The sequence below is a fragment of the Amblyraja radiata genome, chromosome 20, assembly GCF_010909765.2.
Source record: "Amblyraja radiata isolate CabotCenter1 chromosome 20, sAmbRad1.1.pri, whole genome shotgun sequence".
Taxonomy (NCBI): Eukaryota; Metazoa; Chordata; class Chondrichthyes; order Rajiformes; family Rajidae; genus Amblyraja; species Amblyraja radiata.
The window spans coordinates 32,628,910-32,655,522 of NC_045975.1; the positions used below are offsets into that span (position 1 = coordinate 32,628,910).

Genomic DNA, 26,613 nt, shown 5'->3' on the forward strand with positions numbered 1-26,613 from the left:
TGATATATCCATGAAGTATGGAGATTGTTATCATGTAAGAAATGTAATTAATTTATGCCATCAAGCTTCTACAAACAACAATGACATGAATTAATAAATAATCCACTTTCATTGTTATTAGTTAAAAGCCAGTTGTTGGCCCTGGCATGCTGGATAATGTTTTTTTTGGAAAGTAGTGTGGAAAGTTTTACATCTACCTCAGATGGTCACAGAGGCTTGACTTCATGACTTAACCATGAGGTAAGACATCTGACAGCTTCACCTCATGTTAACCTAAACTCACACTGTCATTGGGGTGTCTGAGGTTACATTTCACACTGGTTTCCACTTGCTTTCCTCTACCATGACTCAGGACACCATTTTTGTTCAGGATACTGGACATAGTTATGACATGGGACACTTGTAACATGAACTCTAACGTCCTGACTTTAATGCTTATCGCTGCTGGGTCATTAAAGCTCTGATCTGCAACCTTGCCCCAAAGACATGACCCATCTTTAAGAAATTAAATGCATCAGGTCAGAAAATGCATATCAAAAATAAAAACAAGAAAACAATCCTTTCAACTTTCAGAAGATGTCCAGATCTTAAACAAGCAGCCCTCAAAATGGGCCGCAAAAATGATTTTCTGTTGAACTTTGGTTGAGAAAAACAAGTTAAAAAAAAGAAGGCTGAACAATAAAATAACCGATTCGCATTAAATCACCCAGTAAAAAACAATGATCACAATACTCTGAAGGAATCAACTGCAGGAAAATGCAGTAAATCAGTTGGAGTGTACGTACAGTATGTACCCAATGGGAAGAGGTTTATTACAGGGATGTATTTGGAATAGTGGGAATGTAAAGAATGAGAGCGGGTTAATATAGAGAAGAATATGCATTGGGAGTCACTGAGTACAGATGCACTGCATACAATCAAACTCACTGACGTCAGAGTGAGTGTATGCAATGCCAAGGCGTTGGGAACAGTGGGAGTGTGGTTTAGTGGGATTTAGCAGGAATACATATTACTACCAAACACAATGCGAGGAGTGTGGTTTAGGGGATTGCTTACAATGAGAGCCATTTGTTACAATGGGAAGGAGAATCTGATGCAGTGGGAGTACATGCAGTGCAGAGGTTTTGGCACAATGGGTATATTTACATTGGGGCGGGTGTTTTTTTTATACCTTGTGGCTAAAGGGATCAGGGGGTACGGAGAGAAGGCAGGTACAGGATACTGAGTTGGATGATCAACCATGATCATATTGAATGGTGGTGCAGGCTCGAAGGGCCGAATGGCCTACTCCTGCACCTATTTTCTGTTTCTATGTTTTTGACAAAGTGCAGCATATACAATGGGATGGTGTGTTTTTAATACAGTGGGGATGTACAGGAGAGGATTTGGGCAGGGCATTGGAAACGATGGGAGGGAGTTGGGAAAAAAATGAATTACAAACAAAGTGAGTGAATGAGGAAAATCCTTTGACTGTTCAAATGACGAGGTACTCACCATCCAATCCACGGTGCTGCGCACCTCACGGTCTGCATCATGCCGAAAGACTGTGCTTGGGTTTGGTTGAGTTACCAGGTGCTGCAGGCCTGATTTTGCGATAGCTTTTCTGAAATAAACCAAAACATTTGAGTTGTTCACTGCTCTCAATTTCTCATCCACTACTGAAACAATTATAGAGAATAGTAATGAAACATAACAGATCCTTTCCATAATCTCTCATACGTGATAATCTAACGTACTACTCTGTTTAACTCAGCAATTATTTTAATAGCCTTTGTGTCAGTCACTGTTTACAATACTCTAATTTCCCCACATCTTGCTGTTAGTGAAGAAAAGAGATAATTATAACCTTAGTAACCAGTGGCATGACTAGTCTGCCAGTTTTATTGCCATGATATAATATTTCAACAAGGAGTAAAATAGAGTGGAATATAAACATCCATACTCAGTTCACCAAAGTGTAAATTAATTTAAAATTATCCCCAGAGTGCGGTTAAATTCATCCAAGATGCTCTTCAACATATTCCCCATGAGTCAAGAAAATTGAATAATCTTCCATGCACTTTGGTCCTAATCTCACTTCTGCAAGTGGTCAAATGGTATTTAATGTAATGCTTACTCACATGGATAGAGTCCAACATTTTAAGCACATTGGGGGGTGGGGGGGAGGTAACTAAAGCAAGTTGCAGACATGTGAAGGCCTCATAGATGGGAAACTAAAGGAACATGAGTGAAGTTGACTTTGAATACACATTGATCTTAGAAACACACCAATAAGAGATTTAATAGGAGCCTGAGGAGCAACTCTTCCACACAGAGGTTGGTGTGTATTGGAAATGAGCAGCCAAAAGAGGGTGGTTGAGACAGGTACAATAACATTTAAAATGCACTTGGATAGGTGCATGGAGAGGAAAGGCTTCGAGGGATATGGCCGAACGTGAGCAAATGGACCTGGCTTAGATGAGGCATCTTGGTCAGCATGGGCAAGTTGGGCCGAAGGGCTTGTTTACATGCTGTATGACTCCACAACCCCATGACTCAATTTTTGCAGCTCTTTTCCCTTCAAATAATGTTTAAGATCCATATAATCACTCATACAACAATCTCCCCCAGTACCATAGTGACAACTTCTGATTGAAAAGCTCCCGAGAAGTGCCTTGAAAACATTCTGAAATGAAAGCAAAGCAGTGGAATGTGGATGGTTCAATGCAAAGTAGAACACACAAGCAACTTATGTTTAGGATGACATTAGGTTTATTGCAGGTGAAATAAGGGAGGCTGGCAAAGTCTTCACTGGAAGTTAAGAATATGTAAAAATGGTACGTGATGGTTTTGGAATAAATTAATGAGGCAATGGAAACAGGCTTGTTGCTGCCATCATCAAAGCTGGTCCAAAGCTTAGTCCAAAGCTGCTCTTACCGTCAAACACAACACCCAACTCACGATCACTCTGGTTCAAGTTCACACAGTTGTTGGGGACTGGGATGGGGTTGTGACTTCAGAATGGACTTTGAAGTCCTATCTGCTACTTAAGTTTTATTCGTATATGATTGGCAAGAAATGTAATGGTAGGAGATGGATGAGAGCAGTAGTGCTAAGGTGAACGAGGTCATTAGTGTACATGTGGAAATTAATGTTGTGTATTCACATGTAGTCCCACAGGGCCGACATGTAGATGTGATGAAAGGAACCAAAGATGGGATGGATAAGAGAGGTAATGATAGGGAGTGGGAGGAGAACCAGTAACTTAAATTCATTGAATAGCTAAGAATGGGTACAGTTCCACACAAATAGACACCGATGGAGAGCTACTGAAGGATGGGGTGGGCCACTGCCAAAGATTGTCCACGAGTTGAGAGGAGTGTAGAACCACTAGTTAATTTGGCCACAACCATAATGAAGGTAACCTGGTCAAGAAACTATCTTGATTCTGTGACATGGGAGAAACCCTAATTGGAGGCAACCATTCACTGAGTTCCCAGAAAAGTGGCCACAATTGGCCAACAAAGATGCACAACTCAGTTTACATCAAAGAGTCTTAAAAAGAAATCTAAACCTTTACTTAGGTAGCATTCCCTTTTACATATAAATATTTTGTCCTTTGGGTAGATGAACCACGTTGTTTTCTATGTTAGCAGAACGAGGATTGATTGATTATACCTTTAATAATCCTTTACAGGAAATTACAGTGCCACGACAGCTTCAAGACAGACATAACACCACACAAATAGCTTCCATACTTAACAAGTTAAAATACAAGTTAAAATACAAGTTAAAATACAATTAATGAAAAAAAAGTGCAGTTATTTATGCGCATTATATAACTTTATAGCAGCTGGTAAACAGGACTTCCTATGTCTCTCAGTTTTGCACATTGGTACAATCAGTCTCTGACTGAAGATGCTGCTCTTGATCACCTTCAGGGCATGGAGTGGGTGAGTGGGGTTGGTCATTATTGAACCCAGTTTGTTCAGAGTTCTGGCCTCTGCCACCTGCTGGACCGTTCGTTGCTCAGCCCCGACCACTGAGCCGGCCTTCCTGATTAGTTTGTCCAGTCTGTTTTTATCCGCTATGCGGGCGCCATCTCCCCAACAGGCCACAGCAAAAAACAGAGCACTGGCCACCACTGAATGGTAGACACTGCACAGCAGGGGTTGGCAGATGTTAAATGACCTCAGCCTCCTTAAAAAATACAGTCGGCTTTGTCCCTTCCTGTACACCGCCTCCATCTGACACTTCCAGTCCAGCTCACTGTCAAGCTGCACACCAAGGTACCTGTGGTTAGCGACCACCTCCACCTCAGTGCCCTTAATGGTGATTGGTGTTGCTTGAGTCCTCCTCCTCCCCCTCCTGAAGTCCACAACTATCTCCTTGGTTTTTGTGGTGTTAAGATGGAGGTTATTGTGTGCACTCCACTCCACAAAGTTGCTTATTATGTCTCTATACTCCTCCTCATTGCCCCCTTTAATGAGGCCGACAACAGCTGTGTCATCCGAAAATTTCTGCAAAATGCAGCTGTTGGTGTTATATTGGAGATCCGCTGTGTAGATGGTAAACAGGAATGGAGCCAGCACAGTTCCTTGTGGAGCCCCTGTGCTGCTCAAGATGGTGCTTGAGACATTGTTCTGTAGGCGCACGTACTGTGGTCTGAGGGAAAGGTAATCCAAACACCACAGTACCAGTGATGGATCTATGGATATGGGCCTTCATCAAAAGAAAGCCTTAGTAAAAAAGTTCAATGAGTTCAACAACTACTCATTTTGGAGTCTGGGAAGAAAATCTGTTCTGGATTAAAAGTTGAATGTGGGACCTTGCGCTCAGTGGAGAGAAACCAAATATTAGGAACAACTCTCTCAACATTAAGGCAAAAATTGGCAGCAATGCATGTTTCAAGGCAGAAACCCATATGTTGTGAGGTTACCATGAGTGCCCAAGACATTCAGATCCAATAAATGTGTGCCAATTATTTAAGAAATGCAAGAACAAATCTGGACTTAATCTCCAAGAAAAAACCGATGGTAGGGCTGGGTGGGCGGGCGTACGGAAGGGTAGTTGGATATATCTCCGCTTCTTTTTCACCTTTTCTAGTTCTGTTTTTTTTTTTCTCTTTTCTTCTTTTTTTTCCTTTTTTTTCCCTTTCCTATCTAATTAATAGTTTATAAAATGTTAAAACTGAAGCTGAAAATTGTATAACTGCTATGTCGATCTTTTTTTTGTACAATTGTTTCTAACAACATTTTTTTTTAAAAGAGAGACTTTTAAAGATATAAATCTTTACAAAGTTGGCAAGAGGGGGGAAAAAGGTGATAATAGATCAAAAACAGGAATGACCTGCAAATAGCCATTTTAACTATCAACTCATTACTCTATTAAACAAGCCATATGTACACCAGTTAAATGGTCGGAAATAAAGCAGAACTTTTTGTTGGCATATATATAAACTTACTCTCTCCCAACATGCAACTCAGGAACTGTCAGATTTCATATAAATTTAAATGAAACATTATTAAGCCACTGGTTGTAAACTGTCATTTTCAATGCTGACAACTTATTTTAAAGTGTGCGTCATAACAATGCACTCTAATTAGCTCAGATTTTGAAACAAATCCAACTAAGCAAAGGTAATGTGTGAACACCAGTGCCGTCTGGTGACTAAAACACTGAACTACTTGGATTTAATGCACTAATTAGATCAGTACATGTGTTTGGTGAACACTAGGAAGCAGCATGCCGTTTCTTAATTAGCCTGGATGCCAGGTTTCCAACTGACATTCTCAATTGGATGCTGTCTTCCAGCAGTGGACCCAGCTCCAATTCTACCTGACACGAACCATTGCAAGGTTGTTCACAGGGAATACACATCGCCCGCTGGCTTTGCTAAAACCTATCATTTTAGAACCCAGAAGAGTATTGCATAAGATCAGGCCCTTCGGCCCACAATGTCTGTGCCAAACCATATCTTATCGGCCTACACATAACCCATATTCCTGCATATCCAGATGCCTACCTTGAAAGTTAAACTGTTCTTATTTTGTGAAGTACTGACGGAGAACTAGAGTCATACACCATAGTACAGCCTCTTCAGCCAAACCCACACATGTCAACTAAGATGTTAGTCCCATTTACCCGTGTTTGGCCCGTATCCCTCTAATCCAAATGAAGTGGATTATCGCTTTCAGGTATTTTTTGTATATTTTGGTATTTTAGAATATCTGCTCGAGGACAAACCAGAGGTTGGGTTTTCTCAGTTAATATTAAACATCCACTCCAGAAACTAGAGAAGCCCTCTTGAACCTTCAATGACCTAAGACATGAGTTGTGTATTACACATTGCTTCAGAGAGAAATAATAAAACACTGGGGACAGCAGAGACTCTTGTCAAAATGGCAGCAACAAATTTATATTTGGATGGACTAATCCACCACTATTTTTCGACAATCAATTAGATGAAATCCATTCCTGTTTATTAATTCTGCCTTCAGCCCTTATAAGCTTCACCCCATAATCCCTCCAGATGTATCAAGCAAATGTACTCAGCTTGTAGCACTGGCTATACTGAAAGACAACACTGATATTGACCCTTCAAAGCAGAAAGATTCAAATTTGGCCAGTTTGAAAACAAATTTCTATCAAAGTGATGACAATGCTTGGCAAGCTTACATGCAGTATGGCCAGCCAGAATTACCTGTAGCTTGGAGGAGAATTTATCATGCAGCAGAGAATTCTGCCTTTCAAGTGAAATTGAAAGTGCAGAGAAAGGAAAGAGGTGATTGTCGATGGTGGTGGGATATGGATTCTGGATACAAATTAAAGAGACTGTGCAAGGATTGAAGGCGAGAAGTTTGCTGAATTCCAATATCCTATGGAACGGTTTGTTGAAGTTTATGATTGCAGTAAGGAACAGTGTCACCTTGGTCAAAGTAGCAATGCTAAGCCTTTGCACAAAACCTATCCCAATACTGCCAAGGCTTGCAACGTGGCAATGTGATTGCTGATGGCATATGCTTTACTGTGTCATGGAAAGTCAGAGGTGGCTTTGCTGAGATCCTGGGAAAGAACAGCCACACTGCGGCAGTCAAAGTGCAAATCATACAGCTTCCAATTTTAGCTCAGTTTATCCAGGAGATTTCAGACCACTACAACACCTAGGATTTATTGAGAGTGTGGGAGGGAGGAGAGGGGAGAGAGGCAAAGATGTATTATATGGGTTCAGACATCTATCTCAAATTCTGGAAATAATCTCAGATGAACTGCGGGCAGTCAAGCAGGCTAAGAAATGATCAGTCATATTCAATTATTATGATTTTTTGTATTAAAGGGTCTTTCCTTCATGAATCTAGGAGAAGTGGTTGAAATAATCAAGAGTAAAAAAGCAAAGAGTAGTCTTCAGCAGAATTAGTTCTTTCGTGTGACCAGCACAACGAAGAACAGAGAGGTGAGATAGCAGCTGCAGTTGCTAAAAACCTATCTGGATAACTTCTTGGTAAAAGCAAATTAAAAGTGTGTTAATTATACACAGTGCACAAGGTCTGTCCAACATGACTGGGAGTTTAAACCCAATCATGAAGAATTGGAAGCTGTTACGAGTCAGTGTGAAAAGTCTTGTATTTGGCGGGAGAGAGGAAGAGGAGCGAAAGGTGAAGAGAAGAAGATGAAGATAAAGAGAAAGGTAGTAAGGAGATAATTCCCAGGAGATGTTGAAATCTCTATATGAAGAAACTGCAGATGCTGGTTTACACCAAAGGTAGACACAAAATGCTGGAGTAACTGAGCAGAACAGGCAGCATCTCTCAGAGAAGAAATGGGTGACATTCGGGTCGAGACCCTTCTTCAGTCTGACGTCACCCATTCTTCCTCTCCAGAGATGTTGCCTGTCCTGCTGTTACTCCAGCATTTTGTGACTATCTTTGTTGAAATCTGTAGTTCACTGCATGGATATTTAACATATAGAAGAGCGATAATGCATGGCATGTCCGAGAGGGGAGAGACATGAGGAGGCCAGTGAAGCATAGTCAGAAAGGGGAAATGACATGGCCGGAGGAAAGAGGGGATGAAGACAAGGAGGACCAGAGGTAGTCAGCCAAACCTAGTTAGAAGAGTTTGGACAGAAAAAGGGGGCCAGAGGAAGCAGGAGGGAAGTTAGGGGAAGGTGTGCAAGGTCGATCAGGGCTGAGGTGGAGGTAGAAAAGGACATGACCTGGTACAAAAGGGATAAGAAAAGAGACGGAGGGAGATGAGGGAGTGACCAGGAGGCAATGAGGACATGACTGGGAATGGGATGAAAGGAATGACACGTTGGAGGTGAGGGGAGAAGGTGGATAAGAGAGGATCAAGAGGGTCAGATGGAGGGAAGGTAATTTGGTGAATGGTTATAAATGAAGTCTCACTCTAATTTCAAATTATTTCAATGTCCACAAGAAATGCTTTCATTTAGCTGTGCTGCCAGGGTCACGGATGTGATTTTAACTTTGGATGTGATTTTAACTTTAACGTAAGATAACAGATCCATTCTAATTAGTGTAATTGATGAAGCAGATGTTAAGTCCTAACAGCAGACGGGAAGACAGCTCCTCGATAAGTGGAGCACTCAAAAATCGATATCTTTATTTACCCCAACAGCCTTGGCTTTAACACCCCCCACTCTTGAAACAGTGGGATTTTACAAAGCGGTTCATTAAATGCTCGGCAGGGAATTTTATTTTCCAGCAGGAGAGCTTTTCCCTGCTGTTTTCCCACCAGTAGGTGCTCCACAATCAATTATCTCCACAATTTCCAGATCTCTGCAAATGTACACACAATTCATATGATGCCTCCTGGTGAATGCCCTTCACTGAAGCTCAATAGAAAATAGACATTCGGCCCTTCGAGCCAGCACTGCCATTCAATGTGATCATGGCTGATCATCCCCAATCAGTACCCCGTTCCTGCCTTCTCCCCATATCCCCTGACTCCGTTTTCTTTAAGAGCGCTGTCTAGCTCTCTCTTGAAAGTATCCAAAGAACCGGCCTCCACCGCCCTCTGGGGCAGAGAATTCCACAGACTCACAACTCTCTGTGAGAAAATATGTTTCCTCGTCACCGTTCTAAATGGCTTATCCCTTATTCTTAAACTGTGGCCCCTGGTTCTGGACTCCCCTAACATCGGGAACATGTTTCCTGCCACTAGCGTGTCCAAACCCTTAATAATCTTATATGTTTCATTAAGATCACCTCTCATCCTTCTAAACTCCAGAGAGTACAAGCCCAGCCGATCCATTCTCTCAGCATATGACAGTCCCGCCATCCCGGGAATTAACCTTGTAAACCTACGCTGCACTCCCTCAATAGCAAGGATGTCCTTCCTCAAATTGGGGGACCAAAACTGCACACAATACTCCAGGTGTGGTCTCACTAGGGCCCTGTACAACTACAGAAGGACCTCTTTGCTCCTATACTCGACTCCTCTTGTTATAAAGGCCAACATGCCATTTGCTTTCTTCACTGTCTGCTGTACCTGCATGCTTACTTTCATAGACTGATGAAACTTCAAGTCTATGTTCAAAGAACTTGCTTGACAGACAAATAATGTGATAGTTGTGTGCAACAGGTTTAGGTGGGAGTACGCTCAATAAAGAGATTCTACCTTGTAAATAAATGCCTTGATGCGATTCAAGAAGGCACATAACTGAGAACTATTGGCTTGAATGTCAGGAAGGAAACAATCCACAGAGTGGTGCAGTTGTTAAAGAGGCTCCCTCACTGTTGCCAGGGACCCGGGTTCAATCCTGACCAGTTTGCAGATTCTCTCCGTGACCGCTTGGGTTTTCTTCGGGTGCTGAGGTTTCATCCCACAGTTCAAAGATATGCAGGTTGATAGGTTAATAAGCCACTGTTGATTGGACCTGGTAGGTAGGCAGTGGTAGAACCTGGGGTGAAATGCTAGAATGCAAGTAGAATGTGAATGTAGAGCCGTCAAAACCAAATTGCCCTGGATTTCCCTTTGAGTTCATTGGGTATTATCTGCAAGAAAGTGAGCACCGGGCTCTGTTAGAGCTGTCCATCTACGAGCTGTAACTCCTCCACAGCTACAAACAATGTCAGGCCTATATGTTTCTAGCAGATAACTAGAAAAGGCAGCAAAGAAAAGCCTAATTCCATCTCCGAGTTAAGATTCTCCTTACCTCCTCCAAGAAAATGGAGGGATACAGAGGAATGGATTGAAAGATACAGCATGGAAACAGGTCCTTCAGTCCCACAAGTCCATGTTGACCATCGATCGCCTGTTCACACTTTTGCATCTACTCTACCAACTTGGGGCAATTTACAGAGGCCAATTCATCTACCAGCCAGCACGTCTTTGGAAGTTTGGAGGAAACTGGCGCACGTGGAGGAAACCCACACGGTACAGGGAAAATGTGCAAACTCCACATGGACAGCATCCGAGGTCAGAATCGAATGGCACGGTGATGTCGAAGCTCTACCAGCCGTGCCGCCCTTAATAAGCAAGGCTGGAAGTGACTCCAAACTGTGGGGTGCCATGCCTGGTATTTGCTGTGCATCAAGCAGTATGGGTTTCAGGACGCCCCCCTTGAACAGCACCTCACTTCAATACTGCCAAGTACATCGTCTACATGTCCACCTGCAACAGTCTTCCTGAAATGTATTCTAAAATCAATCCGCCATGAATGTGTGGTGAGAAGCGAAATGCGTGGGAAGATATGCAATGGGATTTTTTTATTAAACTGTTTGTAAAAGGAAAGTGTAATCCTGTATAATTGGTTACAGGTAGAAACTGCAGAAGGAGGCGAGCATTGGATCGACTCCATAGCACACTGGACAGGAGACCATCAATCTTGGAGCAAGGGTGTGTAAACTGACAACACATCACACAGTCTGGTTTGCTGCATGGTAGTGTATTATTTTAGCAAATGGATGAATTAAGCCTTTAAGCCTCTAAGAGAACCATTTAACACAGAATAAACCGAAAAGGCTTACTGCAGTGGAATAAAATGCACTGGCTGACATTCACATTCAAACCAAAGATCTTTGATTCAAACACCTCTCTGTTCCTGTGCCTTTCACCATTACCCCCAAGCTTTCCTTATAACCACATAATAAAGAACACACAGGTGACGAATCACTGACACCTGGGCAGAGCAGCGTTTGATCCTTGCGTTTCTGGCACATTGGCTTTACTGTTCATTGATGACAAACTAGTCCACTAAATCAGTCAATTTATTGCAAATAAATGAATATATCCTGTAGGGTAATGGTACAGATTTACACAGAACATGGAACAGTACAGCAGAGGAACAAGTCCTTTAGTCCACAATGTCCATGCCAAACATGATGCCAGGTTAAACTAATCCATATGCCCTCCATTCCCTGCATATCTATGTGCCTCTCCAAAATAATGGCCCCATCCCTTGTCAGTGGGTCCCAAGCACTCACTACTTTGTGTGAAAAATCTTGCCCCACATATCTCCTTTAAATTTTGCATCTCTCACTTTCAAGCTATGCCCTCTGATCTTTGACATTTCCACCCTGGGATTTGATAACATTCAGACTTAAATTGAAAAAGCTTCTATTGGATATGATCCAGTGAGGAACAATCAATCACCTAAATCTAAAAACAACTATGAAGATGATTAAAGTGACTTTTGGTAGATGTACTGGATGTAGAGAAAAATGTGATTAGCAACAGAATAAGTTGGTGGGAGAAAGGCGAGAAGTTTGGGAAGAGGGCACTCAGTGTAAACCTACGATTTATTGGAATAAATGGATGCTGTGCTCTGATATATTGGCACAATGTATGTTGTCATTTCTAGGAAACATTTTTTAAACTAAAAGAGCAGAGATATGTCATTCTCTTCCAAAATTCCCTGTAATCTGAGTAGTATCCATTGTATATTGGGCAAGAATATGTCAATAAAGCAAGAAAGTGAATGTGATACACTGATCAGCCAGAAACACACTGCGCCAGATTCGTCACAAAATCTACCTTTAATTCTAAAATTGCAAAGATTCCATGTTCTCCAAAAGGGAAAAGAAATGCTTATTTGGCAGTTCCATCACTACACCAACTAAAAACGCTTGCGGATGTCAACATTATGAATGAAGACAAAGAACATAATCGATAATTGCCTGCAGCTGTACGGACATGTACACACAGCGTTTACCAATCTTAAAATCACTTCAAAGAATTCAAACACTCTTCTCATTTTGGCAATAATGCTGTGAAGTATCTTGGCAACTTCATCAAACTAAACCATAGGGCTTAGGCAGAAACGTTTGGAACAGCATGGATATATGGAATGTAGAACAATGGAACTTGGCAAAGTATCGAAAGGGTTTGTCAAATTAGGCGGTGACCACTGTTTTTTGTTTGTGATAGCACATGCCACCAAAATGTTAAAGACTAGATTGATGATCAGCATCCAAATGAGCTGCATGAACTGTTATATGTGAGCGCCACTTTTTTCTGTCTCTAAAACAAAAAGGACTGGTGGTAACTATGTTATGGAAGATGGGTTCAGCAATAAAGGAACTGATACAAGGCAGAAATCTTAGCAGTTACATGAATGGGTAGTCCAAAGCTCATTCTGGAGCCAAGGGTGCCACCAAAGTTGCAAATACTGGATTAGCATTAAGCACTGTCAATTCTCTACACCTCCGATGTTAATCAGAGCTTATCGTCCAGTTGTTCTCCCAACAAAAACAACAAGGAACCAACAGAATCTTTCAGGGACAAACAAAATCTGTTCAATTTTTTTAAAATATTGGGAATTCAAGTTATGAAGTTAGAATACGTGTAAATAATTAGTTAATAATAAGGGTTGGCTGTTACTAAATTTAAAAAAAAACATGGCAGAAGTTGAGATTTTAATCTTATAGCTCTGTGAATGGCTCTCAGGAATGATTCAACTTGATTTTCTCAAGACTATTTTAATGGCATTAGCATTACATTCATTTAACTGTATTCCCAACCTGAATTGAATGCCACAGAGAGAAGCTGACTATATGTACTTTAATTGAATGATGCATCTAAATATAACTCCTTCCCCACTAACCCACGAGCGTTCATCCGATGTGACCATCGTCCCACAATATAATGGAAGTCACCAGACTCCTTAAATTCTTTGAAGAGAATTTAGTTTTTCCACGGGAAAGTTTCCCTGCTGCTCTCTCAACCAATTACCCAGAACTTCATCTCAACAATCTTCATCTCACTTCCATTCGTATGCATATCTCATATTGCACGCCCAGTTGAATGCCCCATTGAACAGCTCAAAGGTGGTGCTTCAATAAAGGGAAACCAGTGGATTTATTAACGAAAATAAAAGTTCCTGGTGTAGGAGGTAATATTTGCATGTGGGCAGAAGGCTGGCAGAATAACAGGAAACAGAAGGCACAAGAGACGATGTGAGAAGATGTGAGATTATGTGGCAAAAAAAGGAGAGCTGCTGGAGGAACTGAGTGGATCAGACAGCATCTGTGGAGTAACATGGACAGTCAATGTTTTGGGTCAAGACCCTTCATCTCAATGGAAAGAGTAGAGGAGAAGTAGCCAAATTAAGAGACATGGGGGGAGGGGGGGATATAGGTGGGACAAAAGCATGTAAGAGAGTTGAGAATCTGTGGAATTCTCTGCCACAGAAGGCAGTGGAGGCCAATTCACTAGATGGTTTCAAGAGAGAGTTAGATATAGCTCTTAGGGCTAACGGAATCAAGGGATATGGGGAGAAAGCAGGAGCGGGTACAGATTTTGGATGATCAGCCATGATCATATTGAATGGTGGTGCTGGCGAGTTTCTATGTTTCTATAAGTGGATACAGGTGAGAGGGGGTTGATCGTCAGGTAACATACGGGTGGCAGAGACAAAGGCAGAGGGAGCAAAAGACGCTGGGAAGTGATATGGAGCACAAAAGACTGCAGGTTCTGGCTTGATGGGAAAATGTAGAGACTGGTGTTACCCTGGAAACAGGAGGTAGGGATAAATGTGCCTCTTGAAGGGTAGCAAGATGTAATGCATGGGATCCAACTGAGATCGGTGCTGGGACTCTATAGTTTATATAAACGATATTTACGTAAACATGGTCTCTGATGTTTTCTGATTGACACGACAATGAGAAAGAAAGTAAGCTATGAAGAAAATAATCATAATAATCATACTTTATAATAATCATGAATTGGAATATGTTCATATAGGGAAATGGACTGGTTTAGTGGGTAAGCAAAGATCTGGAAAGTGCTTTCCAGATCTTGATACGATCTGGGTGTCCGAGCGTATGATTCACAAAAGTACAGCATGCAGGTACAGAGAGTCATTATGGAAGCTAACAGAATGTTGTTAGTTGCTAGGGAAACTGAACAGAAAAATTGGAAGGTTATGCCTTTCAGTTTGACGGGTCAGCAGTGAGAGCATGTCAGATTTAGTTTATTGTCATATACATACCATGAGGTGAAAATTTTGCAGCAGCATCATAGGCACGTCAACTCAGACAACACACAAAAACGTAAAATATACATATATTTTACACAAGATGGTGAAAAGAAAAAAGAATATACAAAAAACAAGACGTTAGAGAGTTAAACATGATTAGAAAGCAAGTCCATGCTAGTGCAAGACATGGTCGGCGGTGTTCAGTTGCTGAGGTAGGATTAGGGGTGTGCAGGTCAGTTTAAGGACCTGATGCTGGTTGGAAAGCAGCAGTTCCTTAACCTCATGGAGTGGGACTTCGAACTTCTGAACCTCCTACCCAATGGTAGCAATGGGAAATGGGATAATGTAAGTCCTTGCAGATAGAAACACCTTATTGAGGCAGCTCCTCACGTAGATGCTTTTGATAGTGGGGAGGGTTGTGCCTGACATCTAAAGTACTGTGCACAGGATTGTTCTCCCTATACAAGGATGGAAGAAAATACATTGAAAGTAGCAGCAACAGACTACTGAAATAGCAGAAATAAATATGATGTCATATAAAGAAAGGTTAGATGGGCTAGGCTTTTATCTTCTGCAATTTAGAATAGTGAGAGGAATCTTGATTGAAACACAAGATTCTAATGTGCTTGCCAGAAGGTATGTATAAACGATGATCCCTCTTGGGGGAGACACAAGAGGTAACTTTTTAAGGCAAAGAGAAACTGATGTTTATTCTCTCAGAAGATTACAAGCCTTTGAAATATTTTTCCATAAAATTAGCAATGGAAGCAAACGCTGCAAATATTTTTAAAATTAGAGTAGACAAATACTTGATAAGCAAGAGAATGAAAGGTCGAGTGAAATGTGGGGATGAGGTGATAATCAGATTGGCCATGACCTTATTAAATAGCACAGAGGGCTTAGGCCCATTCCTGCAAACAATTCATGTCTGATTTCAATGGAAGATTTCCTGGCACTTCAATGACAAATGTCATAAAGTGTCACAAAGACCACCAGGGGCGCAGGGAAGATGGCTGCTCTGCAGCAGTCTGTTTGGATTTTCTTTCTTTTTATTATTTTTTAGTTTGTTGAAATTTTGTTTTAATGTTCTTGGGTTTGTTTTATGTGGGGGGAGGGGGGAGGGGGGAGGGGTGAGGGGGAAACTTTTTTTTCAAGCTCTTACCTTCCCAGAGATGTGATCAATTTTCGGATCACATTCTCCGGGAGCTCTGCGGCCTTCCATCGATGGAGCTAGAAGCCTCCTCGGACTGTCGTGATCCCCACCGCGGGGTGCGGACTTAACATCGGAGCTGATCCCTTGCCTGGGATCGCTCCCACTGGGACCACCGCGGACTTTAACATCAAGAGCTCGCAGTCGGGATAGGCTAGTCGGGAAGCTCCAACATCGTGGAAGATTCGACCAGCCCAGACGCGAGAGTACACAAAAATGCTGAAGAAACTCAGCGGGTGCAGCAGCATCTATGGAGCGAAGGAAATAGGCGACGTTTCGGGCCGAAGCCCAGACGCGAGGTTCGATCACCCGGCGCGGGGGAGCTGACATCCCCCCGATGCGGGACCTGATCGCCTCAACGCGGAGGGCCCGAACGCCACCGGCTACGTGAGTCAAGATCATTGCGTCAAAGTTGCAAAACATACTTGGCGAATAAAGTGTGATTCTGATTCTGATTCTGATATGTAAATAAACTAGAATTAGGTGAAGAATTAGAATTAGGATTAGAATTACCTGCTCCATAATTCTATAAGATCATGCCATTTGTGTGTGCGTGAGTGTGTGTGATTTTGTTAGTCATTATTGTGTTTGCAGTGTACTATGTTTACATATCTGTTGTGCTGCAGCAAGTAAGGATGTCATTGTTGCATTTTGGGACAGATGACAATAAAACACTCTTGATTCTTAACCTCAAAGGTACTTTCCCGCACTAACCCAACATGCCTCAATCATCTTGATATTTAACTATCTCTGTCCTGAGTATACTCAACTGAGCCTCCACAGTCCTCTTTGGTGGAAAATTCCATTGATTCACTGCCCTGATTGAAGAAATTTGTGTCATCTCAATCCAGAATGGCCAACTCATTACTTTGCGACAGTGACCGATGCAATCTAGAACCCCAGACAGTGGAATAACTATCATACATTTTCCCTCTTAAGTACGATCCAAATCATCATAATCGCTCCATATACAGTCTCAGTTTACTTATGTGTCACGTGTACCAAGGTACAGTGAACCTTTGTTATGTGCTAACCAGTCAGCTGAAAGACAATACATGATTACAATCGATCCATATACAGTGTACAGATACATGATAAGGGAATAACGTTTAGTGCATAGTAAAGCCAGCAAAGTCCGATCAAGGATCGTCCGAAGGTCACCAAAGAGGTAGATAGTAGCTCACTGCTCTCAGGTTGTGGTCAGATGATTCAGTTGCTTGATAACAGCTGGGAAGAAACTGTCCCCGATTCTGGTGGTGTGCATTTTCACACTTCTATACCTATGGGGAGAAGAGGTAGTGGCCAGGGTGCAACTCGTCCTTGATTCTGCTGCTGACCTTGCCGAGGCAGCGTAAGGTATAAATGGAGTCAATAGAAGGGAGGTGGACACAAAAGGCTGGAGTAACTCAGCGGGACAGGCAGCATCTCTAAATAGTAGGGAATTTGGATTGTGTGATGGTCTGGGCTGCTTCCACAATTCACTGCAATTTCTTGCAGTCTCGGATGGAGCTGTTCCCAAACCAAGCTGTGATCCATCCTGATAAAATGCTTTCTATGGTGCATCTGTAGAGGTTGGTGGGAGTTGTAGAGGATACGCCAACCAGAAACCAATCACTGGATCCTCTCTATCATATAACCACTTATTTTTTGAATTGCTTTGTGTGCCTGCTCATTAACTTTCAATGATTCTTGTGCAAGGGCACACAGGTCCCTCTGAATACCACCACCTTTCTATCTTACATTAGGTAAAATATAGTCTACAATTTACCCCCCCCCTTATTTTTCCACATTTTGTTCCATCCACCATTCACTCACTCAGCCTGCCTATATTGAGTAGTAGTTACAAGGCGTTTAGATAGGCACATGAATATGCAGGGAATGGAGGGATATGGATCACACACTACTTTAACTTGACATCATGTTCAGCAAGGACATTGTGGGCTGAAGTGCCTGTTCCTGTGCTATATTGTTCTATGTTCTGTTATATCCACCTGAAGTCTCACTGCATCATATTCTCAACCCACAATGCTACCCAACTTTAGCACCTCACTAACCACAGTATCCCAATATGAAGATGACCCATTTGTTCAATGTTTTCTGCCAATTAACCACACCTCAACTGACCAGTATATTATCCACAATCGCAACACTCTAAATATTGTTTTGTATCCTTGTATCTAATCAAAGCTCCTCTGAATATACAAATATACCATATCCACTCATTCACCCTCATCAATTCTGCTAACTACAGCCTTAAAAACCACTTAACAGATTGGTCAATAATATTTACCTTTTCCTAATCTGTGTTGACTGTCAAATACTTATATTATTTTCTAAATGCTCTGTTACCACTTTTTTTTATATAATAGATTGCTGCATTTAACACATGGCTGATGTCAGGCTATCTGGCCAAGCTTCCCAACTTTATTTGCTATCTTTGCTACTGTCAGGTCAAGGCGTAGCCTTGCAACTGGTACCATGTAGTCCAGTTCAACCTGTGGGACGTGCTCATCCTTCATGGAAAGTCTGCTTTGGCGGGCCAGGCGGAAGAGATCTTTATGAACCAACGGCTGGAAAGCAGCAACACACCGTGGAATGCGAAGGGCCAGTCAGAGCAGTAAAGACGACATGTCTATCCACTGCAGCCAAGAAGTCTCCAGCCATGATGATTTTTCATACCACTGGACTCTGGCTTCTGCGGCCGAGAGGGTGGGGTTGTTACAGTGCAACACCTTCTCCGCCTTAAACACATTCACGCACAGGTTTTTGTGCAGCCCTCTTCTCTACACAAAGTCCAGCGGCGATGGGCCAGGAGCAACGCCACAGGTAGAGGTTACTACTAACCAGTGATCGCTCTTCTTTGTTTCAGGGCAGCAAGGAAGTTCGGTAGCATCCCAGGCGACTGAGCAGCACTTGGGAGCCATGTCAGAACTCACCAGAATTGAGACTGCACAACACGCCATCGTCAGCAAGGGAGGTGGACACAAAAAGCTGGAGTAACTCAGAACCCCAGACAGTCGGGCCACCACCAGTCTGTGGGAATGATTCTAGAATCTATAGAACTTTGGGAGATGGCAAACAGTGCACCAACTAACTCCCATATTCTACTCGAAATACTAAGGTCCACCTTTGCTGAATTACGACATTCCCAAAATTCCCAAGCTTATTGGCCATTTTGGCAAAGTTATGTCTTTACCTTTAAGCTAATTCTACCTTATTTTCCTTTGATGCCATTGCTGGTTCACTTCCCAGCTTGAGGGTTTCTTACCCTTTAAAATTATATATATTTCTAGTAAACTGCATTCCTTCTTTAAATTTTAGCCATTGCATTTTTTATTACCTACTTTTTAAAGCAGTTTCCTGGTGATCATGGGTAATTTATGCATCATACCTTCATAGATTGCTTAATACAGATAAAACACCTTGGTTTCAGATTACATACAAACTGGAAGTTTTTGATTCCAGCATGTTATGTTCAATGTTCCCTAAAGGCCTCATAGCTCGAATTTCAGCAATTAACCCTTTCATTACCAAATTCTAGATCTAAGATAGCCTGCTAACATTGTTTGAAATGTTTCCAAATGACATTGTTCAAAGATGTTGAAAAAATATTAAAAATTGATATATATTTAAACAGATAGTTATTAAAAACACAAAATTAACTTAAAATATAAAATTTAAACTAAAATACAAATAATCCCATTTAATTGAAGGGGCCCATATTAGATGCAAGCAAGGGACCAGATACAAGATGCATTCGGCCTATCAGCTCAGGAAAGCCTCTGGTCTCATCATTAACCTTACAGATGTGGGAAACTACACCATTCATATGTAAACTGCAGACATCAGCAGTTCATAGTCATAGATGTATACAGCACGGAAAAAGGCCCTTCAGCCCACCTTGTCCATGCCGATTAAGTTAACTCACAGTATTTTGTGTCTACCTTTAAAGCAGCATCTGCAGTTCTTTCCTACCGATTAAGTTAATCTTCTAGGTGGTTCCATTTGCCTGCATTTGGCCCATATCTCAGTAAACCCATTCTATTCATATCCCTCTAAACCTTTCCTATCCATATCCCTGTAAACCCTTCTAATCCATATCCATCTAAATCTTTCCTATCCGTATCCCTCTAAACTCTTCTTATCCACATCCTTCTAAAACTTTCCTATCTATATCCCTACTATCCTTTCCTATCTACATATCTGTAAAAATGTGATTTGAAAGTCGATTTTATATGCATTTCTGTAGCTTTCTCTGACAGCTCATTCCAGGTACCGACTATCTGAGTGAAACAGATCCCACTGCTAACTGGCACTATGTTCAAGCCCAATGTGAGAAGGAAGGGAGTTGATGCTGAAAAATGCGGATCTATTAACTTCTGCAGTCCATTGTCTTGGGAAATAATGTGTTTTTTACAAAATTGAATTGGATTATTTGCTTCCATTATCCTTCCAGCTGCAGGTTATGCTGAGTCAACATATTCCCATTCAAGTAAAGAGGAAACTGGAGTTTAATGAGATTATTATATAATAATTTCACTTCCTCTACACTACACTGACAATCGACTACAATTCAAGGCTTCTCCTGACTTTTTAATGCATGATGATGATGCTCATCTGCCGACCAAATTAAAAAGCCATTTACGTTGTCAAAGGGGAAGGTAAAGCCACATAATAAAGCAAGAAAGTTCACTCTTGGTAATGTACACTCGTCGCACTGTTTATGATGAAATTATGCAAGTCTATGGAGGAAGGAGAAGAGCGGGAATTTTTTTTTTTAACAAGGGCAAAATGCATCAAATATCCTCGTCCTATTTTGCATCATTCTCCAATCGCAATACCAAATTGGCCTGGATTCTGCGACAGTTCATTAAAACGTCAAGAAGAATGACATCAGCTGCAGAATGTAACCCTCATCCCATAGCACAGCTAGAGAGATGAGCAAGGTGCTCTATCAGGGCTGCACTCTTCCACTAGCAAGAGCTATGATCGGTGTATTTCAGGTAGATAACTTCCTCAGATAGCCAAGTAGGACAAGATGAGTCCTCTCGTTGCTTACAATTGTTTGGATAGGCGCATGGATATGCAGGGAATGGGGGGGATATGGATCACATGTAGGCATAAGAAGTTAGTTTAAACTGGCATCATGTTTGGCATGGGCATTGTTCCTGTGCTGTACCATTCTATGTTCTCAACCTTCCCCACCTACTGCAAGAATTATTCAGGAATACATACGACAGGAAGTTGCTCCATGCTGTGCGCTTAGCCGGGTATTTCCTGTGCATCAGGTTGAGGGAGTTTCTACGCATGCCGTGCCTCCAGCGTGGCGGGGGATAAGTGCAGGATATCCTCCTGACGTTGAGTGAGAGCCGCCTGCTCCCCGCTCGGGCCGCCTGCAGTGCGGAAGGTTTATCGGCTGCTGCCTGCGCCCGGCCCCCGCTGAAGCGCCGGCCCATCGTCCTGTAATTCCCGCACTGTCCGATTGAAGGCAACTCCCCAGTGGGGCCTTGGGAAGAGTTCCGCCTCAAACATCGGGGAGCCCTGATAAAAGGCTTGGTGTAGTTTGGCCTGCAGTGCAAAGGTTGAAAGGCCTCTGAAATTTGAGAAGCGGTTCCACTGCCCAACGTGCCATTCGCCTGCTCTAGTTCACTCCAACGACCACATGAGGATGAAGATTCAGAGACATCTGACTCTCCTGAAGAGTGCCTGCCTTCATTGAGGCCAAGGCTGATGTCTACCCCTGTGGCACAGGCCTCATCATCTCCATCAGCTTCGCCCTCTTCTTCCTCGGTCATCCGAATCAAGCTGGCCAGCAGTATGGATGGCCCCAGCAGTTGGGTGTCAATGGTTCGCAGTTTGCCGCCATACCTCCTCTTGACGGCAAACCGGGGGTTGAGGTGAAGGGCGGTGGTGCTGGATCTCCGGCGGGTTCTGATGCTTTTCGGGGCTGCACTCCCCGACCGGGCCGAGTAAAGGACTGGGCCCTGCGTCTGCACACTGGACCGGCGCCTCTGTACCAGCGTGGCCGAGGGCATTCCCACACTCGATCGCCGCCGCACTTTACTACCCGGCACTGCCCCACTCGCACGCCTATTTGTCCGCCTGCCACCGTTCGGCAGCTTGAAAACAGATGTGGCGGGTTTTGCTTTCCTGAAATGTCTTTTGAAGAATGTCTCCATGTCCTCACTTTTGTGTGGGGAGGGCAGAAGCCTGTGGGTAGATAGGCAGCGGGGTTTTCTCTTTTGTTACAAAGGAAAGCTGTTGCTCACTGGAATTCATTCAGGCACTGTTAGCTGTTAAAAAGGTAGAGAATGCGCAATAAGAACACCATTGGAATGACTCCGCCACAGATTGGAGGAGATTGACATTATAGTCGCAACAGTCTGTAAATTGACAATGTACCCCACACAGTGTGACCATTTTATGACAGGATGAAACAGCTGCTAAGCCTCAGAGGAAGCTCTGGAATTACCCCAAAAGACAAAAATGCAGTGAAATAATATACATTATTCACAATTGTGAATACATTCACAATCAAGCACGTTTTCAGTTCCCCATATCCTACAATGTTACCTCTGGGATTTCATTATAAAAAGCTGAAGAATGTTGGTCAAATGTTGGTGCTGACGCCCAATGATTCCTGGTTTCCCCTATTGTTTCTGGCACACCAACGTCTTCATCACTGGTGTCCAACCAGGCCATTAACTTAGATCACTCAACTTACTTAATGTATCCATATTGAAAGTTGGCAAAGCTGTTCAACTCTGGAGTGTAATGTTGGATTTTAAAAGTCAGATTCAAATTTGGTTTCAGTTGACCCGACACATCGTGTAACAGTGGGGCTAAGAAAGTTATGGGGAGATTTGATTGATCAGATAAACACTGAGTTTAAATTATCAATAGAACCAGTGGACAGATGTTCAACGCAAGCTATCAATCCTTCGGAAATAATAGTCTTAGTGAGTATTTATGTTCCAGCAATGGAACACGTTTTCAGTGAGCACTTCTTTTGGATAGCAGAAATATAGAATTCTCCTTCCCAAAGAGGCCAAGGATGCTGAATTAACTATATTGCACAAGCATGAGATTGGTAGTTTTTTTTATTGAGCAAGGGAATCAGCAGATAAGCCTGGAAAAGGCCAGCATACAGACCTGAAATGAATACCTGAGAAGGATCAATTCGCCCAATAAGGTACTCCATTCCTAATGTTCCTGTTTTTTTTAAGTTCAAAAGGCACCAAATGAAATGTCAGCCTTAAAGCTAACAATATTATGTATAAATTAAAGCCAAAAGCACTGTTGGTCATGGTCTGTGGTACCATATTTGGCTGATTTTTCCTTCATTTTGATGCCCAGCAATAGACTGATTTTAGATTGTTCAACCAGAGTTCAAGGTCTCATTTGCCAGTTAAATAGGCCAAGCAATTCTCAAATGTTAACTTTTATTCATAATGTGGGTGGTTCACCTCTTAAGTGCCAGCAGTAACAACCCAAAATGCATCTTGTAACATATTTGTCTCTCAGTATCCAGCCAAACCATGATAAATTGCATAAATGTTACACTATGGTATCCTGGTCATTGTTCATCTCTCAACTAACATCACTGCTATATAACATTATTTACTGTTTCATTTCATCAGTACACCTTCATTCTGTTCAATGCGGAAAATACAAAATAAATAATTTTGGTAACTACATTCTTTAAATAATTTAATTTATATTTTTGATTTGTTTATTACTCATAGAGACAAACAAGTATTTCATATTCTCAGTGTTGGTATGTGAATTAATCTCTTCACCTAAAATACTGATTTGTGTAACTATTTGCTCTGATAATAATAAGCACACATCGCAAATGGTTAAATTAAGTTAAATTCTACAGGGAGATTCATAGGAAGAAAATGACTCAATTTCACCCAAACGCTAAAGGATATTCGGCCGTTTAATTAGTGTATCAACTGCATCCCAACTACTACATTCAGAAAATTCTGCAGTTGCAGAAAATCACAAATAAAACAGAACATGCTGGAAGTACTCAGCAGGCTTGGCACTATCAATGGAGAAGGAAACACTTATTAAGGCTAAAACATTAGCTTCTACGTTAAGCAAATAATGCCCAGTTGACGGTCCAAGTTTCGCACTAGATTCCCGTCATCATGCACGCGAGTCTCTGGCAAATTTAATTAGCTCAAAGATTTCAACAAAAATTAGAACACAGTAAAAGGCAAAGGCCAAGGAGCCGGACAAAATCTTGGCTCGCATATTGAAGACATACTCTAGAACTAGCCCCAAGTCTGTTATTCTTTTAAAATTCTTTAAAATTCTTAAGGGGTTGACAGGCTAGATGCAGGAAGATTGTTCCGATGTTGGGGAAGTCCAGGACAAGGGGTCACAGTTTAAGGATAAAGGGGAAATCCTTTAGGACCGAGATGAGAAAAACATTTTTCACACAGAGAGTGGTGAATCTCTGGAACTCTCTGCCACAGAAGGTAGTTGAGGCCAGTTCATTGGCTACATTTAAGAGGGAGTTAGATGTGGCCCTTGTAGCTAAATGGATCAGGGGGTATGGAGAGAAGGCAGGTACAGGATACTGTTGGATGATCAGCCATGATCATATTGAATGGCGGTGCAGGCTCGAAGGGCCGAATGGCCTACTCCTGCACCTAGTTTCTATGTTTCTATGTTCCTTTAGCTTAATGCACTCATTTACCCAACACTGTGGAAACCTGCTCTGCTATGTCATGTTCACAAAGGGCAACACAAATCAGTTCCAGCTATTCACCACCCATTCACATACTTTCAATTATCAGAGGCATGGTCTCTAAAATGTTCAATCATCAAGGAAAACAAGGGTAGATGACACAGAGGAATATCTTTATTTGCATGTGCTCCAAATTACACCTCCCTCATGGAAATATATTGGAATTGAAAATAATAATGATTCCTTCTTCAACTGGCCATAAATCCTGGAACTCTCTCCATGCCACAGCATATTGGGAGCAGCTCCATGAGGAACAGCTGCAGTACAAGATGGCGGCTCATCACCACTATCTTCTCAAGGCCAATTGAGGATAATCAAAATATGCTGTCCTTTTGATTGATACCACTGAAAAGGACAGCATATCAAAACGATGAACAAATTAAATGAAAGGTCAACAGCCCATCATCGCAAGTACTTCCAAACTCTTATGCCTTATTCATTTACATTTAAAAATAATGGTAGCAGAACATTTGCTTGTTCCACACACACCTTGCTCAACACTGCAGATTGCCACCTTGGGTTAGTTTCCACGTTGCTTATTTCTCACCAGGGGTTTGAGGCCATCAAACGAGACTGGGAGTCAAAGCATTAAAAGGAGAAATTTGAAGGAAGGATGGAGTATTGGGATTGGGGAACGGGGAGGACAGGATCAATGATGGGACATTTCAAGGTATATGGGGTGTAAAGGGACAAGTAATTGAAGAGGACAGTAAGGGTGCAAACAATTGAAAGGAGATCAGAAGCGAAAATATCCAACCAATATATCCTGTCAGACTCCACAAGCACTACTGAGCTGTTGTACTATTTTAAATGGGCTCCATGAGAGGAAGCCTTCTTTTATGTTGCTATGAAATATGAATATGATTAAAAATGCTCTTCAATAATACCACTGCTCACATGCAGCAATTATCTGCAAATGTATTTGCAATATTATAACATTTGTGCTATTAATAAGAAAATACACATATGTGACACAGCAAACCAAAAGGCCAAGAGTGCCCTGGACTAAGTACTTGAAACCTGGGCCTGCAGAAAAATTGGATTGGATTTATATTAAATTGTGAAACTGCAAATGTAACATCCTGACTCACGATAGGAGAGACTCAGAAAGCAGGAACCTCCAGACCAATGGTTTAACATAATTTATCTGGTATTTCAACATCTTGAATTCTCAGGCAACCAGAAAAAAATTCTAATTTTACTTATTTTAAATATAGTTACCCCCTTCCCCCCACATTAAAAAGTACAGCCCAGAAAAGAGAATGCCGGAAAGCTGAGCGCATCTGGCGGAAAACAAAACTTCATATTCACCATGACATCTATAAAGAGAGCCTCCGTGCCTACAATTTAGACTTAAAAAGTGCTAGAGAAACATTTTTCTCCAATATCATTAACAACAACACTAATAAGGCAAAAACCCTATTTGCAACTGTTGACAGACTGACCAACCCCCCAACACAATTACCACCTGAACTCCATTCCACGCAGAAATGCAATGAGTTTGCATTATTCTATACAGATAAAATTGAAGGCATCAGACGTGCCATCAATATCACCGCTTCAAACAAAAATGTTGGATCACCACCCTGTTTAGGCAAAGGTAACGTGGCAATGATGACATGCTTTAATGTCATAGACTCTAAAACTCTTGTGGAAACGGTGACACAACTAAGGCCATCCACCTGCTGCCTTGATGCTTTACCTACCAACTTCTTTAAGAATGTTTTTGACTGCCTAGCAATAGACATACTGCAAATAGTTAACAGCTCTCTTCAATCAGGCAATTTCCCAAAAGCCTTGAAAACTGCAGTTATTAAACCTCTTTTAAAAAAGCGGAGCCTAGATGCCTCTATTATTAACAACTATAGACCAATTTCAAACCTATCTTTCATAAGTAAAATCATTGAGAAAGTTGTCCTCCAGCAACTTAATCAATTCCTGGCTTCAACTGGCTGCTACGACAACTTCCAGTCAGGATTTCGACCTCTTCATAGCACCGAGACCGCTCTTATTAAAGTTGTAAACGACATCCGTCTTAACACAGACTCTGGCAAAGTTTCAATATTAATGCTATTAGACCTCAGTGCTGCATTCGACACTGTTGATCACTCAATACTTTTGGACAGGTTAGAAAAATGGGTGTGGCTCTCAGGCACAGTCTTAAGTTGGTTCAGGTCATATTTACAAGATAGGAACTATTTTGTTTCCATTGGCGACTTTGTA

At 41.8% G+C, this 26,613-nt stretch overlaps 1 protein-coding gene across 6 annotated transcripts in view; it reads right to left on the reverse strand.

Annotated features, from left to right (window-relative positions):
• dgkz (diacylglycerol kinase zeta) overlaps positions 1-26,613 on the reverse strand; it is a 549,506-nt gene that overhangs the window by 202,420 nt on the left and 320,473 nt on the right. For 4 of the 6 annotated variants that reach the window (XM_033039207.1, XM_033039210.1, XM_033039209.1 and 1 more), the window contains exons 2-3: positions 20,865-21,922; positions 1,495-1,603 (exon numbers count right to left, since the gene is read on the reverse strand). In XM_033039207.1, the coding sequence (XP_032895098.1) occupies positions 1,495-1,603; positions 20,865-21,808 (1,053 nt within the window). In that variant the 5' untranslated portion in view covers positions 21,809-21,922. The remainder of the gene's footprint in view (positions 1-1,494; positions 1,604-20,864; positions 21,923-26,613) is intronic. The other 2 variants (XM_033039211.1, XM_033039212.1) reach the window with 1 other exon arrangement.